We start from the raw sequence: 19,916 nt of genomic DNA, 5'->3' as shown, positions 1-19,916 counted from the left end.
AACAAAATCTGTCTGGAGCCGCGAAAAATTAAAAGGCTTATATAAGTGTTATAATGAAGGCAACACATGATGTAAGTGTCTATATTAGCCTACTATCAAAATGACTTTAAAAGTCTTATATAAGTGTTATAATGAAGGCAACACATGATGTGTCTATATTAGTTATATTAGCCTACTATCTAAAAATGACTTTAAAAGTATTATATACATGTTATAATGAAGACAACACATGATGTAAGTGTCTATGTTAGCTATATTAGCCTACTATCAAAATAACTTTAAAAGTTTTATATAAGTGTTATAATGAAGTCAACACATGATGTAAGTGTCTCTATTAGTTATATTAGCCTACTATCTAAAAATGACTTTAAAAGTATTATATAAGTGTTATAATGAAGACAACACATGATGTAAGTGTCTATATTAGTTATATTAGCCTACTATCAAAATTACTTTAAAAGTCTTATATAAGTGTTATAATGAAGTCAACACATGATGTAAGTGTCTCTATTAGTTATATTAGCCTACTATCTAAAAATGACTTTAAAAGTATTATATAAGTGTTATAATGAAGACAACACATGATGTAAGTGTCTATATTAGTTATATTAGCCTACTATCAAAATTACTTTAAAAGTCTTATATAAGTGTCATGATGAAGACAACACATGATGTAAGTGTCTATATGAGCTATATTAGCCTACTATCAAAATGACTTTAAAAGTCTTATATAAGTGTTACAATGAAGACAACACATGATGTAAGTGTCTATATTAGCCTACTATCAAAATGACTTTAAAAAACTTATATAAGTGTTATAATGAAGACAACACATGATGTAAGTGTCTATATTAGTTACATTAGCCTACTATCAAAATGACTTTAAAGGTCTTATATAAGTGTTATAATGAAGTCAACACATGATGTAAGTGTCTATATGAGCTATATTAGCCTACTATCAAATGTTTGCTGTGGTCTGGAACAACATGGTAATGTTTGCTGTGGTCTGGAACAACATGGGACACAAACAACAATCAGAAATGCAGCCAATATTACATACAGATAATGTGTCATGAGACATGCAAATATAAATTAAATACACAGAGGACATAAGTAAAGGAAATTAAATGGTATCAAAGATAGCTACAAACATAATGATGCAATATGTACATACAGCTAGCCTAAATAGCATGTTAGCATCGATTAGCTTGCAGTCATGCACTGACCAAATATGTCCGTCAATAACATCATCAAAGCTCACCTCTGTGCATTCACGCACAGTATAAAATGTTTGGTGGACAAAATGAGACAAAGAAGGAGTGGCATGAAACACGTCTTTCTGGAGAAAGTTGTGCATGTAAACAAACTGTTGCATCGCAGTCCACGCAACTACGGATGAGTTCAAGGACCGGCGAAATTAGTAGGACGAAACAGCGCCCGCCGAATACTCTCACCGGTGAAGCATAAACACAAAACGGTGGGATTTCTAACAATTAGGAAGGTTTGTGTCATGTTTGTCCTCCTACACGAACCATCCATCCATTTTCTACCGCTTGTCCCTTTTGGGGTCACGGGGGGTGCTGGAGCCTATCTCAGCTGCATTCGGGCGGAAGGCGGTGTACACCCTGGACAAGTCGCCACCTCATCACAGGCCATAATAAAACAAACAATATAAAATATAATATAAAAATATAAATACAATATAAAACATAAAAAAATATAAATATAAAATATAAAAATATAATATAATATAAAAATATCCATCCATCCATCCATTTTCTACCGCTTGTCCCTTTTGGGGTCGCGGGGAGCCTATTTCAGCTGCATTCGGGCGGAAGGCGGTGCACACCCTGGACAAGTCGCCACCTCATCACAGGCCATAATAAAACAAACAATATAAAATATAATATGAAAATATAAATAAAATATAAAACATAAAAAAATATAAATATAAAATATAAAAAATATAATATAAATATAAAAATATAATATATAATATAATATAATATAATATAAAATATAGAAAACAAAATTTCCCCTCATCTTTTTCCATTTTCATACATTTTTGAAAAAGCTCCAGGGCGCTAAAGGCCATATTAAAACAAACAATATAAAATCTAATATAAAAATATGAATAAAATATAAAAAAATATAAATATAAAAAATGTATTATAAATATAAAAATATAATATATAATATAATATAATATAAAATATAGAAAATAAAATTTCCCCTCAACTTTTTCCATTTTCATACATTTTTGAAAAAGCTCCAGGGCGCTAAAGGCCATATTAAAACAAACAATATAAAATCTAATATAAAAATATAAATAAAATATAAAATATCAAAAAATATAAATATAAAATATAAAAAATGTATTATAAATATAAAAATATAATATATAATATAATATAATATAAAATATAGAAAATACAATTTCCCCTCATCTTTTTCCATTTTCATACATTTTTGAAAAAGCTCCAGGGCGCTAAAGGCCATATTAAAACAAACAATATAAAATCTAATATAAAAATATAAATAAAATATAAAATATTAAAAAATATAAATATAAAATATAAAAAATGTATTATAAATATAAAAATAAAATATATAATATAATATAATATACAATATAGAAAATACAATTTCCCCTCATCTTTTTCCATTTTCATACATTTTTGAAAAAGCTCCAGGGCGCTAAAGGCCATATTAAAACAAACAATATAAAATCTAATATAAAAATATAAATAAAATATTAAATATTAAAAAATATAAGTATAAAATATAAAAAATGTATTATAAATATAAAAATATAATATATAATATAATATAATATAAAATATAGAAAATAAAATTTCCCCTCATCTTTTTCCATTTTCATACATTTTTGAAAAAGCTCCAGGGCGCTAAAGGCCATATTAAAACAAACAATATAAAATCTAATATACAAATATAAATAAAATATTAAATATTAAAAAATATAAATATAAAATATAAAAAATGTATTATAAATATAAAAATATAATATATAATATAATATAATATAAAATATAGAAAATACAATTTCCCCTCATCTTTTTCCATTTTCATACATTTTTGAAAAAGCTCCAGGGCGCTAAAGGCCATATTAAAACAAACAATATAAAATCTAATATAAAAATATAAATAAAATATAAAATATTAAAAAATATAAATATAAAATATAAAAAATGTATTATAAATATAAAAATATAATATATAATATAATATAATATAAAATATAGAAAATAAAATTTCCCCTCATCTTTTTCCATTTTCATACATTTTTGAAAAAAAGAGTTTGCTGATCCCTGCCTTAGGATAAAAGGGTCTGGGTGGACTCCCAGCACAACGCTGGCATTATTCTGCTTTGAATGTGTAGGAGACAGCAGTAAATCAGGCCCGTCTAGTTAGCTGCCTATACGACCAGCAGGAAAAAAAAAAAATCCACCCCAAAATCCACGTTTTGCTTTCCGAACCGAACTCCCCGCTGTGTACTTGGCGATACAGGTTTTCGCCGAGTTGTCTCATCTCGCCGTAATATCAGCGGCAAATATGGATCTCACCTTGACAGCATAATTGCGGCCTTTTCCAACGATGTCAGACGAGCTAATAACAGCTCAGTGCGCTTCCTCCCGCCTGACATTCAGACAACCTTATCTGTGAAGAGCACGGAATCCAAACAAAGAAGAGATTTGGAAACGCCAGAAAGTATTTGAGTGGTCGTGCAAACATCACGGCGGTTGTGTTGGACCTTTTGTGTTGCAAGTGTGAGGGAACAATGGCACCTTTGTCTTCCTCCAAAAACTGGAATAACTTCTTCTCAAAGCCAGGGGATAAAGTTCCTCATACAAGACAATTAGGTGGACTAATTACCCTTCCATACCGCCCACCCTTCCTCACCTATGTAGACAGGTCGGGGCAGGCAAGAACTTTTTTTGGGGTTGTCTTTTTCCAAGCTTGTCCAAGACATCACAGAACCAAGTATGTTCATAACTCATCACTCCAAGCAACAACTGTAAGTTTTACAATACAACTAAAACAATTCATACTTACTATAGCGCCCCATGTGTGATGTCTGTAGGAGTGTTTTTGTGCATATTTGTACGTGCTATCGTAATGTAATGGCGCGGGCATAAAATGTTAGCATGCTAACGTTAGCTTGTTATAATGTGTATAACAGTTAGTACACTCGCAAGATGGAAACGTGTCTCAAAACCCACAAATGTAGGTTGAAATGATCAAATTGAGCTAAAATGTTAGCATAAAACGTTAACATGCTAATGGTAGCATGCTAGCCTCGGAAAAATTTGCATACTTCTAAGATGGCAACAAGTATCAACAACCATGATATTTAACTTCTTATGGATAAATTACCATGTTAACAATTAGCATATGTAACATAGCAATTTTTACGATTCTGCTAGCACGCTAGTGTTAGCATATTAACTTTCTACTCTTATGGATCACGCTAAAGCAACAATTGTAAGTTTTACAATACAACTAAAACAATTCATACTTACTAAACCGCCCCATGTGTGATGTCTGTAGGAGTGTTTTCGTTCACATTTTTACATGCCATCGTAATGTAATGGCGCGAGCATAAAATGTTAGCATGCTAACGTTAGCTTGTTATAATGTGTATAACAGTTAGTACACTCGCAAGATGGAAACGTGTCTCAAAACCCACAAATGTAGGTTGAAATGATCAAATTGAGCTAAAATGTTAGCATAAAACGTTAACATGCTAATGGTAGCATGCTAGCCTCGGAAAAATTTGCATACTTCTAAGATGGCAACAAGTATCAACAACCATGATATTTAACTTCTTATGAATAAATTACCATGTTAACAATTAGCATATGTAACGTAGCAATTTTTACGATTCTGCTAGCACGCTAATGTTAGCATATTAACTTTCTACTCGTATGGATCACGCTAAAGCAACAATTGTAAGTTTTACAATACAACTAAAACAATTCATACTTACTAAACCGCCCCATGTGTGATGTCTGTAGGAGTGTTTTCGTTCACATTTTTACGTGCTATCGTAATGAAATGGCGCCAGCATAAAATGTTAACATGCTAACGTTAGCGTGTTATAAAGTGTGTATAACAGTTAGTACACTCGCACGATGGAAACATGTCCCAAAACCCACAAATGTAGGTTGAAATGATCAAATTGAGCTCGTAGGCTAACATTAAACGTTAACATGCTAATGGTAGCATGCTAGCCTCGGAAAAATTTGCATACTTCTAAGATGGCAACAAGTATCGTAAGCCATGATATTTAACTTCTTATGAATAAATTACCATGTTAACAATTAGCATATGTAACATAGCAATTTTTACGACTCTGCTAGCACGCTAATGTTAGCATATTAACTTTCTACTCGTATGGCTCACGCTAAAGCAACAATTGTAAGTTTTACAATACAACTAAAACAATTCATACTTACTAAACCGCCCCATGTGTGATGTCTGTAGGAGTGTTTTCGTTCACATTTTTACATGCTATCGTAATGTAATGGCGTGAGCATAAAATGTTAGCATGCTAACGTTAGCTTGTTATAATGTGTATAACAGTTAGTACACTCGCAAGATGGAAACGTGTCTCAAAACCCACAAATGTAGGTTGAAATGATCAAATTGAGCTAAAATGTTAGCATAAAACGTTAACATGCTAATGGAAGCATGCTAGCCTCGGAAAAATTTGCATACTTCTAAGATGGCAACAAGTATCAACAACCATGATATTTAACTTCTTATGAATAAATTACCATGTTAACAATTAGCATATGTAACGTAGCAATTTTTACGACTCTGCTAGCACGCTAATGTTAGCATATTAACTTTCTACTCGTATGGATCACGCTAAAGCAACAATTGTAAGTTTTACAATACAACTAAAACAATTCATACTTACTAAACCGCCCCATGTGTGATGTCTGTAGGAGTGTTTTCGTTCACATTTTTACATGCTATCGTAATGTAATGGCGCGAGCATAAAATGTTAGCATGCTAACGTTAGCTTGTTATAATGTGTATAACAGTTAGTACACTCGCAAGATGGAAACGTGTCTCAAAACCCACAAATGTAGGTTGAAATGATCAAATTGAGCTCGTAGGCTAACATTAAACGTTAACATGCTAATGGTAGCATGCTAGCCTCGTAAAAATTTGCATACTTCTAAGATGGCAACAAGTATCGTAAGCCATGATATTTAACTTCTTATGAATAAATTACCATGTTAACAATTAGCATATGTAACGTACCAATTTTTACGACTCTGCTAGCACGCTAATTTTAGCTTATTAACTTTCTACTCGTATGGATCACGCTTAAGCAACAATTGTACGTTTTACAATACAACTAAAACAATTCTTACTTACTAAACCGCCCCATGTGTGATGTCTGTAGGAGTGTTTTCGTTCACATTTTTACGTGCTATCGTAATGAAATGGCGCCAGCATAAAATGTTAACATGCTAACGTTAGCGTGTTATAATGTGTGTATAACAGTTAGTACACTCGCACGATGGAAACATGTCCCAAAACCCACAAATGTAGGTTGAAATGATCAAATTGAGCTCGTAGGCTAACATTAAACGTTAACATGCTAATGGTAGCATGCTAGCCTCGGAAAAATTTGCATACTTCTAAGATGGCAACAAGTATCGTAAGCCATGATATTTAACTTCTTATGAATAAATTACCATGTTAACAATTAGCATATGTAACGTACCAATTTTTACAACTCTGCTAGCACGCTAATTTTAGCATATTAACTTTCTACTCGTATGGATCACGCTTAAGCAACAATTGTAAGTTTTACAATACAACTAAAATAATTCATACTTACTAAACCGCCCCATGTGTGATGTCTGTAGGAGTGTTTTCGTTCACATTTGTACGTGCTATCGTAATGTAATGGCGCCAGCATAAAATGTTAGCATGCTAACGTTAGCGTGTTATAATGTGTGTATAACAGATAGTACACTCGCAAGATGTAAACATGTCCCAAAATCCACAAATGTAGGTTGAAATGATCAAATTGAGCTACAATGCTAACATTAAACTTTAACATGCTAATGATAGCATGTTAGCCTCGGAAAAATTTGCATACTTCCAAGATGGCAACAAGTATCATGAGCCCTGATATTTAACTTCTTATGAATAAATTACCATGTTAACAATTTGCATATGTAACGTGCCAATTTTTACGACTCTGCTAGCATGCTAATGTTAGCATACTAACTTTTTACTGGTATCACGCTAAAGCAACATTTGTAAGTTTTACAATACAACTAAAACAATTCTTACTTACTAAACCGTCCCATGTGTGATGTCTGTAGGAGTGTTTTCGTGCTTATTTGTACACGCTATCGTAACGTAATGACGTTAACATTAGCTAATATGCTAACACGTTGGCAAATTCCTCAGTAGATTCACCAAAACGTTCACCGCGGAGTCATCGAGTCTGTTTAGCTGATCGGAGAACTAGCTCGCGCAGCTGGCGGGTCCATGACGACGACTTCTGTTTTGTTTGATCGGCCGTTTTACTGCCCTGTTGCAGACGCTGTTTGTCAAAAAAACATTTACAGAATATTTCTGTGTAAATAACTCATTTCACAACGTATATGGAAAAATATATATATTTTCTCCTAGAATTTAGTGCTATGTAGTACTTTTCTTGTTTATTGTTTGGCTCATTAGCCAGAGTTGTGCGTTCCGTACTCCTTTCTATATTCGTTTTTAGTTTCAGGTCAATTTGGTGACTGAGGACCATTACAAAACACCAACACAGTATCAGTGTCGGTGTTTGGAATGGTTTAAATCGGTCAAGATTTAAAGTGCCGTGTCAGTACAGCTAGTGAGTGTGCCTCACGCTCACTACCATACAAAACACCCGCTATAAGTTTAGGATGTTTCGCCAAACAATTGGGTAAACGCCTTTAGTGGACCGACGAGCACATGTGGGTATTATTTGAGCAAAATTGGCAGTAAAACGTGGAAAAAAAGGAAAACAAAAGTAGTTGTCAACACTTTAAAAGTCGGGTTACTTTTCAGCAGATGGTTAGTAAAAAATAAAAAAATAAAAAACCTCCTGTCAGCCCTGCGGGCTCAGACTGGGTCACGGACACGCGGCGAGGATTTAAAGTGAGCCGAAGACCCGCTGACCCGCGCTCTGATGTCCCCGACCCACGTTTTCCTTCCCGGTCACGAGGACGCTCTGGCAGCTCTGCTCACTAACCGGACGTCTTAGGAGTCAGGGAGAGGACAACGCTCTGACAGTCGCTTGGCGGGGGATTTTGAAAATGACCTGAGAGAGGGAGGAAGGCGAGGAGCTTTGCGGCGGGGAAACACTTGGCAAACATCTCCAAGAAGTTGTCACGTCGTGTAAATGCTAAATAAAAACAGAATACAATGATTTGCAAATCCTTTTCAACTTATATTCAATTGAATATCTTGCAAAAACTTCTTTTTTGTGTGTGTGCAAATAATCATTAACTTAGAATTCAATGGCAGCAACACATAGTGCAATAAAGTTGTCACAGGGGCATGTTTACCACTGTGTTACATGGCCTGTCCTTTTAACAACACTCAGTAAATGTTTGGGAACTGATATTGTGGCATTTTAGGCTTCATAATGCACCACACATGTTCAATGGGAGACAGGTCTGGACTACAGGCAGGCCAGTCTAGTACCCGCACTCTTTTACTATGAAGCCACGCTGTTGTAACACGTGGCTTGGCATTGTCTCGCTGAAATAAGCAGGGGCGTCCATGATAACGTTATGTTGCTCCAAAACCTGTATGTACCATTCAGCATTAATGGCGCCTTCACAGATGTGTAAGTTACCCATGTCTTGGGCACTAAAACACCCCCATACCATCACACATGCTGGCTTTTACACTTTGCGCCTAGAACAATCCGGATGGTTCTATTCCTCTTTGGTCCGGAGGACACGACGTCCACAGTTTCCAAAAAAAAAACAATTTGAAATGTGGACTCGTCAGACCACAGAACACTTTTCCACTTTGCATCAGTCCATCATAGATGAGCTCACGCAGTCGTTTCCGGGTGTTGTTGATAAATGGTTTTGGCTTTGCATAGTAGAGTTTTAACTTGCACTTACAGATGTAGCGACCAACTGTAGTTACTGACAGTGGTTTTCTGAAGTGTTCCCGAGCCCATGTGGTGATATCCTTTACACACTGACGTCGCTTTTTGATGCAGTACCGCCTGAGGGATCGAAGGTCCGTAATATCATCGCTCACGTGCAGTGATTTCTCCAGATTCTCGGAACCTTTTGATGATACTACGGACCGTAGATGGTGAAATCCCTAAATTCCTTGCAAAAGCTGGTTGAGAAATGTTGTTCTAAAACAATTTGCTCACGCATTTGTTGTGGTGACCCTCGCCCCGTCCTTGTTTGTGAATGACTGAGCATTTCACGGAAGCTGCTTTTATACCCAATCATGGCACCCACCTGTTCCCCAATTAGCCTGTTCACCTGCGGGATGTTCCAATTAAGTGTTTGATGAGCATTCCTCAACTTTCTCAGTCTTTTTTGCCGCTTGTGCCAGCTTTTTTGAAACATGTTGCAGGCATCCAATTTCAAATGAGCTAATATTTGTAAAACATAACAAAGTTTCTCAGTTTGAACGTGAAATATCTTTTTTTTTGCAGTCTATTCAATTGAATATAAGTTGAAAAGGATTTGCAAATCATTGTATTCTGTTTTTATTTACCATTTACACAACGTGACAACTTCACTGCTTTCGGGTTTTGTTTACTTAATATAACTGGATGTTAAGAGTATGTGAAAGGTTGTTTACTTCTGTGACGACATCTTTAATGTTTTGTCATCAAGTAGCTAAAACAAACATGTAAAATGTGTTGTTTTTTTTACCCATCATGCATTGCATGGGATTTAAATGGGGGTAGTTTTTAATTATGTGCGGTACATGGATATTTTTTATTTTATTATAACATCCACAAAGTTCAGTGAGCAGGTTGTGTTTTGTGCGACCGTGTGTGTCGACTTTTTGCGTCAGTTTATTCACACTATGACCATGGGAGGTTGTTCGGATTGGGTCGTGTATACAGTGTATTCATGGCCAATATCCTGAATCGCTCTTGATGTGCGACTTTAAAACTGGTGTAATGTGCGCCGTCAGACATTAGTTGTTTGCTTCCCACACAAAAAAAGCTCACTTCCTCGGAACCGACTCAAGATCTTGACTGAATACATCACATGTAAAATGTTTTTTTTTTTAATACCCATTATGCATTGCATGGGATATAAATAGGGGTCATTTTGAGTTATGTGTGGTGCTTGGACATTTTTTTTTTTATAACATCCACAAAGGTTCAGTGAAAAGGTTGTGTTTTTGTGCGACCGTGTGTGTTGACTTTTTGCGTCGGTTTGTTCGCACCATGACCAGGGAAGGTTGTTCGGATTGGGTCGTGGATACAGTGCAATTCATGGCCAATATCCTGAATCGCTCTTGATGTGCGACTTTAAAACTGGTGTAATGTGCGCCGTCAGACATTAGTTGTTTGCTTCACCACACAAAAAAGCTCACTTCCTCGGTACCGACTCACGATTTTGACTGAATACATCACATGTAAAATGTGTTTTTTTACCCATCATGCATTGCATGGGATTTTAATGGGGGTAATTTTGAATTATGTGTGGTGCTTGGACATTTTTATAACATCCACAAAGGTTCAGTGAGCAGGTTGTGTTTTTGTGCGACCGTCCGTGTGTGTCAACTTTTTGCGTCGGTTTATTCGCACCATGACCAGGGAAGGTTGTTCGGATTGGGTCGTTTACACAGAGCAATTCATGGCCAATATCCTGAGTCTCTCTTGATGTGCGACTTTAAAACTGTTGTTATGTGCGCCGTCAGACATTAGTTGTTTGCTTCACCACACAAAAAAAGCTCACTTCCTTGGAACCGACTCAAGATCTTCACTGAACACATCACATGTAAAATGTGTTTTTTTTACCCATCATGCATTGCATGGGATTTAAATAGGGGTCATTTTGAGTTGTGTGTGGTGCTTGGACATTTTTTTTTTTTTATAACATCCACAAAGGTTCAATGAGCAGGTTGTGTTTTTGTGCGACCGTGTGTGTCGACTTTTTGCGTCGGTTTATTCGCACCATGACCAGGGAAGGTTGTTCGGATTGGGTCGTTTACACAGAGCAATTTATGGCCAATATCCTGAATTTGCTCTTGATGTGCGACTTTAAAACTGGTGTAATGTGCGCCGTCAGACATTAGTTGTTTGCTTCACCACACAAAAAAGCTCACTTCCTCGGAACCGATTCAAGATCTTGACTAAACACATCACATGTAAAAATGTGTTTTTTTTACCCATCATGCATTGCATGGGATTTAAATAGGGGGGATTTTGAATTATGTGTGGTGCTTGGACATTTTTTTTTTATAACATCCACAAAGGTTCAGTGAGCAAGTTGTGTTTTTGTGCGACCGTGTGTGTCGACTTTTTGCGTCGGTTGATTCGCACCATGACCAGGGGAGGTTGTTCGGATTGGGTCGTGTATACAGTGTATTCATGGCCAATATCCTGAATCGCTCTTGATGTGCGACTTTAAAACTGGTGTAATGTGCGCCGTCAGACATTAGTTGTTTGCTTCACCACACAAAAAAAGCTCACTTCCTCGGAACCGACTCAAGATCTTGACTGAATACATCACATGTAAAATGTGTTTTTTTTTACCCATCATGCATTGCATGGGATTTTAATGGGGGTAATTTTGAATTATGTGTGGTGCTTGGACATTTTTTTTTTTATAACATCCACAAAGTTCAGTGAGCAGGTTGTGTTTTGTGCGACCATGTGTGTCGACTTTTGTGTCGGTTTACTCGCACCATGACCAGGGGAGGTTGTTCGGATTGGGTCGTGTATACAGTGTATTCATGGCCAATATCCTGAATCGCTCTTGATGTGCGCCGTCAGACATTAGTTGTTTGCTTCACCACACAAAAAAAGCTCACTTCCTCGGAACCGACTCAAGATCTTGACTGAATACATCACATGTAAAATGTGTTTTTTTTTTTACCCATCATGCATTGCATGGGATTTTAATGGGGGTAATTTTGAATTATGTGTGGTGCTTGGACATTTTTTTTTTTATAACATCCACAAAGTTCAGTGAGCAGGTTGTGTTTTGTGCGACCATGTGTGTCGACTTTTGTGTCGGTTTACTCGCACCATGACCAGGGGAGGTTGTTCGGATTGGGTGCCAATATCCTGAATTGCACTTGATGTGCGACTTTAAAACTGGTGTAATGTGCGCCGTCAGACATTAGTTGTTTGCTTCACCACACAAAAAAAGCTCACTTCCTTGGAACCGACTCAAGATCTTGACTGAATACATCACATGTAAAATGTGTTTTTTTTACCCATCGTGCATTGCATGGGATTTAAATAGGGGTCATTTTGAGTTGTGTGTGGTGCTTGGACATTTTTTTTTTTTATAACATCCACAAAGGTTCAATGAGCAGGTTGTGTTTTTGTGCGACCGTGTGTGTCGACTTTTTGCGTCGGTTCCCATGACCAGGGAAGGTTGTTCGGATTGGGTCGTTTACACAGAGCAATTTATGGCCAATATCCTGAATGTGCTCTTGATGTGCGACTTTAAAACTGGTGTAATGTGCGCCGTCAGACATTAGTTGTTTGCTTCACCACACAAAAAAGCTCACTTCCTCGGAACCGATTCAAGATCTTGACTGAACACATCACATGTAAAAATGTGTTTTTTTTACCCATCATGCATTGCATGGGATTTAAATAGGGGGGATTTTGAATTATGTGTGGTGCTTGGACATTTTTTTTTTTATAACATCCACAAAGGTTCAGTGAGCAAGTTGTGTTTTTGTGCGACCGTGTGTGTCGACTTTTTGCGTCGGTTGATTCGCACCATGACCAGGGGAGGTTGTTCGGATTGGGTCGTGTATACAGTGTATTCATGGCCAATATCCTGAATCGCTCTTGATGTGCGACTTTAAAACTGGTGTAATGTGCGCCGTCAGACATTAGTTGTTTGCTTCACCTCACAAAAAAAGCTCACTTCCTCGGAACCGACTCAAGATCTTGACTGAATACATCACATGTAAAATGTGTTTTTTTTTTACCCATCATGCATTGCATGGGATTTTAATGGGGGTAATTTTGAATTATGTGTGGTGCTTGGACATTTTTTTTTTATAACATCCACAAAGGTTCATTGAGCAAGTTGTGTTTTTGTGCGACCGTGTGTGTCGACTTTTTGCGTCGGTTGACTCGCACCATGACCAGGGGAGGTTGTTCGGATTGGGTCGTGTATACAGTGTATTCATGACCAATATCCTGAATCGCTCTTGATGTGTGACTTTAAAACTGGTGTAATGTGCGCCATCAGACATTAGTTGTTTGCTTCACCACACAAAAAAAGCTCACTTCCTCGGAACCGACTCAAGATCTTGACTGAATACATCACATGTAAAATGTGTTTTTTTTTTTACCCATCATGCATTGCATGGGATTTTAATGGGGGTAATTTTGAATTATGTGTGGTGCTTGGACATTTTTTTTTTATAACATCCACAAAGTTCAGTGAGCAGGTTGTGTTTTTGTGCGACCGTGTGTGTCGACTTTTTGCGTCGGTTTATTCGCACCATGACCAGGGAAGGTTGTTCGGATTGGGTCGTTTACACAGAGCAATTTATGGCCAATATCCTGAATTTGCTCTTGATGTGCGACTTTAAAACTGGTGTAATGTGCACCGTCAGACATTAGTTGTTTGCTTCACCACAAAAAAGCTCACTTCCTCGGAACCGATTCAAGATCTTGACTGAACACATCACATGTAAAAATTTGTTTTTTTACCCATCATGCATTGCATGGGATTTAAATAGGGGGGATTTTGAATTATGTGTGGTGCTTGGACATTTTTTTTTTATAACATCCACAAAGGTTCAGTGAGCAAGTTGTGTTTTTGTGCGACCGTGTGTGTCGACTTTTTGCGTCGGTTGATTCGCACCATGACCAGAGGAGGTTGTTCGGATTGGGTCGTGTATACAGTGTATTCATGGCCAATATCCTGAATCGCTCTTGATGTGCGACTTTAAAACTGGTGTAATGTGCGCCGTCAGACATTAGTTGTTTGCTTCACCACACAAAAAAAGCTCACTTCCTTGGAACCGACTCAAGATCTTGACTGAACACATCACATGTAAAAATGTGTTTTTTTTACCCATCATGCATTGCATGGGATTTAAATAGGGGTCATTTTGAGTTGTGTGTGGTGCTTGGAAATTTTTTTAATTTTTATAACATCCACAAAGGTTCAATGAGCAGGTTGTGTTTTTGTGCGACCGTGTGTGTCGACTTTCTGCGTCGGTTTATTCGCACCATGACCAGGGAAGGTTGTTCGGATTGGGTCGTTTACACAGAGCAATTTATGGCCAATATCCTGAATTTGCTCTTGATGTGCGATTTTAAAACTGGTGTAATGTGCGCCGTCAGACATTAGTTGTTTGCTTCACCACACAAAAAAGCTCACTTCCTCGGAACCGATTCAAGATCTTGACTGAACACATCACATGTAAAAATGTGTTTTTTTTACCCATCATGCATTGCATGGGATTTAAATAGGGGGGATTTTGAATTATGTGTGGTGCTTGGACATTTTTTTTTTATAACATCCACAAAGGTTCAGTGAGCAAGTTGTGTTTTTGTGCGACCGTGTGTGTCGACTTTTTGCGTCGGTTGATTCGCACCATGACCAGGGGAGGTTGTTCGGATTGGGTCGTGTATACAGTGTATTCATGGCCAATATCCTGAATCGCTCTTGATGTGCGACTTTAAAACTGGTGTAATGTGCGCCGTCAGACATTAGTTGTTTGCTTCACCACACAAAAAAAGCTCACTTCCTCGGAACCGACTCAAGATCTTGACTGAATACATCACATGTAAAATGTGTTTTTTTTTTACCCATCATGCATTGCATGGGATTTTAATGGGGTTAATTTTGAATTATGTGTGGTGCTTGGACATTTTTTTTTTTATAACATCCACAAAGTTCAGTGAGCAGGTTGTGTTTTGTGCGACCATGTGTGTCGAGTTTTGTGTCGGTTTACTCGCACCATGACCAGGGGAGGTTGTTCGGATTGGGTCGTGGATACAGTGCAATTCATGGCCAATATCCTGAATCGCTCTTGATGTGCGACTTTAAAACTGGTGTAATGTGCGCCGTCAGACATTAGTTGTTTGCTTCACCTCACAAAAAAAGCTCACTTCCTCGGAACCGACTCAAGATCTTGACTGAATACATCACATGTAAAATGTGGTTTTTTTTACCCATCATGCATTGCATGGGATTTTAATGGGGGTAATTTTGAATTATGTGTGGTGCTTGGACATTTTTTTTTATAACATCCGCAAAGTTCAGTGAGCAGGTTGTGTTTTGTGCGACCATGTGTGTCGACTTTTGTGTCGGTTTACTCGCACCATGACCAGGGGAGGTTGTTCGGATTGGGTCGTGTATACAGTGTATTCATGGCCAATATCCTGAATCGCTCTTGATGTGCGACTTTAAAACTGGTGTAATGTGCGCCGTCAGACATTAGTTGTTTGCTTCACCACACAAAAAAAGCTCACTTCCTCGGAACCGACTCAAGATCTTGACTGAACACATCACATGTAAAAATGTGTTTTTTTTACCCATCATGCATTGCATGGGATTTAAATAGGGGGGATTTTGAATTATGTGTGGTGCTTGGACATTTTTTTTTTATAACATCCACAAAGGTTCAATGAGCAGGTTGTGTTTTTGTGCGACCGTGTGTGTCGACTTTCTGCGTCGGTTTATTCGCACCATGACCAGGATAGGTTGTTCGGATTGGGTCGTTTACACAGAGCAATTCATGGCCAATATCCTGAGTCGCTCTTGATGTGCGACTTTAAAACTGGTGTAATGTGCGCCATCAGACATTAGTTGTTTGCTTCACCACACAAAAAAAGCTCACTTCCTCGGAACCGACTCAAGATCTTGACTGAATACATCACATGTAAAATGTGTTTTTTTTACCCATCATGCATTGCATGGGATTTAAATAGGGGGGATTTTGAATTATGTGTGGTGCTTGGACATTTTTTTTTATAACATCCACAAAGGTTCAGTGAGCAAGTTGTGTTTTTGTGCGACCGTGTGTGTCGACTTTTTGCGTCGGTTGATTCGCACCATGACCAGGGGAGGTTGTTCGGATTGGGTCGTGTATACAGTGCAATTCATGGCCAATATCCTGAATCGCTCTTGATGTGCGACTTTAAAACTGGTGTAATGTGCGCCATCAGACATTAGTTGTTTGCTTCACCACACAAAAAAAGCTCACTTCCTCGGAACCGACTCAAGATCTTGACTGAATACATCACATGTAAAATGTGTTTTTTTTTTACCCATCATGCATTGCATGGGATTTTAATGGGGGTAATTTTGAATTATGTGTGGTGCTTGGACATTTTTTTTTTTAACATCCACAAAGGTTCAGTGAGCAAGTTGTGTTTTTGTGCGACCGTGTGTGTCGACTTTTTGCGTCGGTTGATTCGCACCATGACCAGGGGAGGTTGTTCGGATTGGGTCGTGTATACAGTGTATTCATGGCCAATATCCTGAATCGCTCTTGATGTGCGACTTTAAAACTGGTGTAATGTGCGCCATCAGACATTAGTTGTTTGCTTCACCACACAAAAAAAGCTCACTTCCTCGGAACCGACTCAAGATCTTGACTGAATACATCACATGTAAAATGTGTTTTTTTTAACCCATCATGCATTGCATGGGATTTTAATGGGGGTAATTTTGAATTATGTGTGGTGCTTGGACATTTTTTTTTTTATAACATCCACAAAGTTCAGTGAGCAGGTTGTGTTTTGTGCGACCATGTGTGTCGACTTTTGTGTCGGTTTACTCGCACCATGACCAGGGGAGGTTGTTCGGATTGGGTGCCAATATCCTGAATTGCACTTGATGTGCGACTTTAAAACTGGTGTAATGTGCGCCTTCAGACATTAGTTGTTTGCTTCACCACACAAAAAAAGCTCACTTCCTCGGAACCGACTCAAGATCTTGACTGAATACATCACCTATTTCTGATAGGGCACCAGGATGAGCTCATCCATTACTCACGGTGGCAAACACCTGCTCTACCAAGCACGGAAACTGGGACAGCCACACCACATACCTTGCAGATCCGGCTCTCCTCGCTCTCGGCCCTGGACTTCCCTTCAGGCGTCCTCGCCGGCTGGCACTGGGACTTGACCGACAGCTGGCAGTGGAGCAAGGGGGCGCCCTCGCCCGCCTTGAGCTCCTGCTGCCTGGCCATGAAGCCCTGGGAGGCGGCGCTCACCCGCGGGCTGCTGGGGAAGGGCAGGGCGCTGTGCACCGGCTTCACCGCGGAGGACGGTTGCCTGAGTTTGGAGGCGACGCCAACCACCGGCATAGTACGGTCCCAAATGACTAGGCAGGAGGTCAGCGCCAGGAAAAGGACTGACCCACTTGATGAATAAAAAAGTGAAAGTGAAAAAGAAAAGAGCAGCCGCCTCTCAAAGTGAGAGGAGAACAAGCGCGCTCATTCTGTTGCCGTCAGCCTGCGGGACATCCAGAAAGTGAGAAGGCGAGTCCTTCCTCCCGCTCCCTACCTCCTCCTCCTCCTCCTCCTCCCACAAGCCACACCACTCCCTCCCCTTCGCTCCCTTTCCGCTCGCTCACTCTCGCTGTCGGCCGCACAGTCGGTTGGCCTCAGCACTTCAAGGCGACGTCGGCTCCTCCAGCGGGCAAAAACCGTGACTAAGGAGACCTCGCGTAGCTTGTTTGCAGGCACACCCGGTCTCAGGTTGCCCGTAGACTACACCCTGCACCAGCTTCTGTACTGACCCGCATTCAAGACCACATTTATGTCCAAAAGGTAACAAGTCCGAAGACGAGGGGTGGCTTAATGATCGGGGTCTGGCAAAAAAAAATGCTTCTCAAACAATTAATGCATGTAAACCAGGGGTCACCAACCTTTTTGAAAGCAAGAGCTACTTCTTGGGTAGTGATTAATGCGAAGGGCTACCAGTTTGATACACACTTAAATAAATTGCCAGAAATAGCCAATTTGCTCAATTTACCTTTAACTCTATGTTATTATTAATAATTAATGATATTTACACTTAATTGAACGGTTTAAAAGAGGAGAAAACACGAAACAAATGACAATTAAATTTTGAAACGTGGTTTATCTTCAATTTCGATTCTTTAAAATTCAAAATTCTACCGAAAAAAAGAAGAGAAAAACTAGCTAATTTGAATCTTTTTGAAAAAATTAAAAAAAGAATTTATGGAACATCATTAGTCATTTTTCCTGATTAAGATTAATTTTAGAATTTTGATGACATGTTTTAAATAGGTTAAAATCCAATCTGCACTTTGTTAGAATATATAACAAATTGGACCAAGCTATATTTCTAACAAAGACAAATCATTATTTCTTCTAGATTTTCCAGAACAAAAATTTTAAAAGAAATTCAAAAGACTTTGAAATAAGATTTAAATTTGATTCTACAGATTTTCTAGATTTGCCAGAATCATTTTTTAAAAATTTTAATCATAATAGGTTTGAAGAAATATTTCACAAATATTCTTCGTCGAAAAAACAGAAGCTAAAATGAAGAATTAAATTAAAATTGATTTATTATTCTTTACAATAAAAAAATAAATTTACTTGAACATTGATTTAAATTGTCAGGAAAGAAGAGGAAGGAATTTAAAAGGTAAAAAGGTATATGTGTTTAAAAATCCTAAAATCATTTTTAAGGTTGTATTTTTTCTCTAAAATTGTCTTTCTGAAAGTTATAAGAAGCAAAGTAGAAAAATAATGAATTTATTTAAACAAGTGAAGACAAAGTCTTTAAAATATTTTCTTGGATTTTCAAATTCTATTTGAGTTTTGTCTCTCTTAGAATTAAAAATGTCGGGCAAAGCGAGACCAGCTTGCTAGTAAATAAATACAATTTAAAAAATAGAGGCAGCTCACTGGTAAGTGCTGCTATTTGAGCTATTTTTAGAACAGGCCGGCGGGCTACTCATCTGGTCCTTACGGGCTACCTGGTGCCCGCGGGCACCGGGTTGGTGACCCCTGATGTAAACCAACTGGTTGGTAAAAAAAAAAAAAACTTTTTTCCAAAACAGAGCTTTTCTTCCTGTTACTCACTCACACACACACCAGCGATTCGTAATATAGTCAAAACATTTCCCTTAAGATATAAAAAAATAGGGCTTGATTTATAACCGAGGTCAAACCAATAATGCATGCAAACCAACTGGTTGGTGAAAAACAACTTTTCCAAAAGAGAGCTTTTCTTCCTGTCACTCTCACACACACACACACACACACACACCAGCATTCTGTGATATAGTCTACATTTTTTTCCCCTAAGATAAAAAAAAATAGGGCTCGTTTTATAATTGAGGTCAAGCGATTAATACATGAAAACCAACTGGTTGTCGAAAAAACAGCTTTTCTCAAAAGAGAGCTTTTCTTCCTGTCACTCACACACACACCATTGATCTTTAATATAACGCACATTTTTTTCCCAAGATAAAAAATAGGGCTTGTTTCATAACCGAGGTCAAACGATTAATGCATACAAACAAACTGGTTGGTAAAAAAAATAGCTTCTTCCAAAAGAGAGCCTTTCTTCCTGTCACTCACAGACACACCGGCGTTCTGTAATATAATCTAAAAAATGTTCCCAAAGATAAAAAAAAAAATAGGGCTTCTTTTATAACCGAGGCCAAACGATTAATGCATGAGAACCAACTGGTTGTCGAAAA

General features: G+C 37.8%; 1 protein-coding gene across 1 annotated transcript in view; it reads right to left on the bottom strand.

Moving 5' to 3' along the window:
* The window catches only part of LOC133661298 (neuron navigator 3-like), a 396,870-nt gene extending 379,200 nt beyond the window's left edge, over positions 1–17,670 (bottom strand). The window contains exon 1 of the mRNA XM_062064429.1: positions 17,284–17,670. Within this exon, the coding sequence (XP_061920413.1) occupies positions 17,284–17,541 (258 nt within the window). The 5' untranslated portion in view covers positions 17,542–17,670. The remainder of the gene's footprint in view (positions 1–17,283) is intronic.
* Positions 17,671–19,916: the final 2,246 nt, after the last annotated feature.

The sequence above is a fragment of the Entelurus aequoreus genome, linkage group LG12 (assembly GCF_033978785.1).
Source record: "Entelurus aequoreus isolate RoL-2023_Sb linkage group LG12, RoL_Eaeq_v1.1, whole genome shotgun sequence".
Lineage (NCBI taxonomy): Eukaryota > Metazoa > Chordata > Actinopteri > Syngnathiformes > Syngnathidae > Entelurus > Entelurus aequoreus.
Note: the sequence above shows the minus strand (reverse complement) of the source record. Positions and strands in the feature narration are given on the sequence as shown.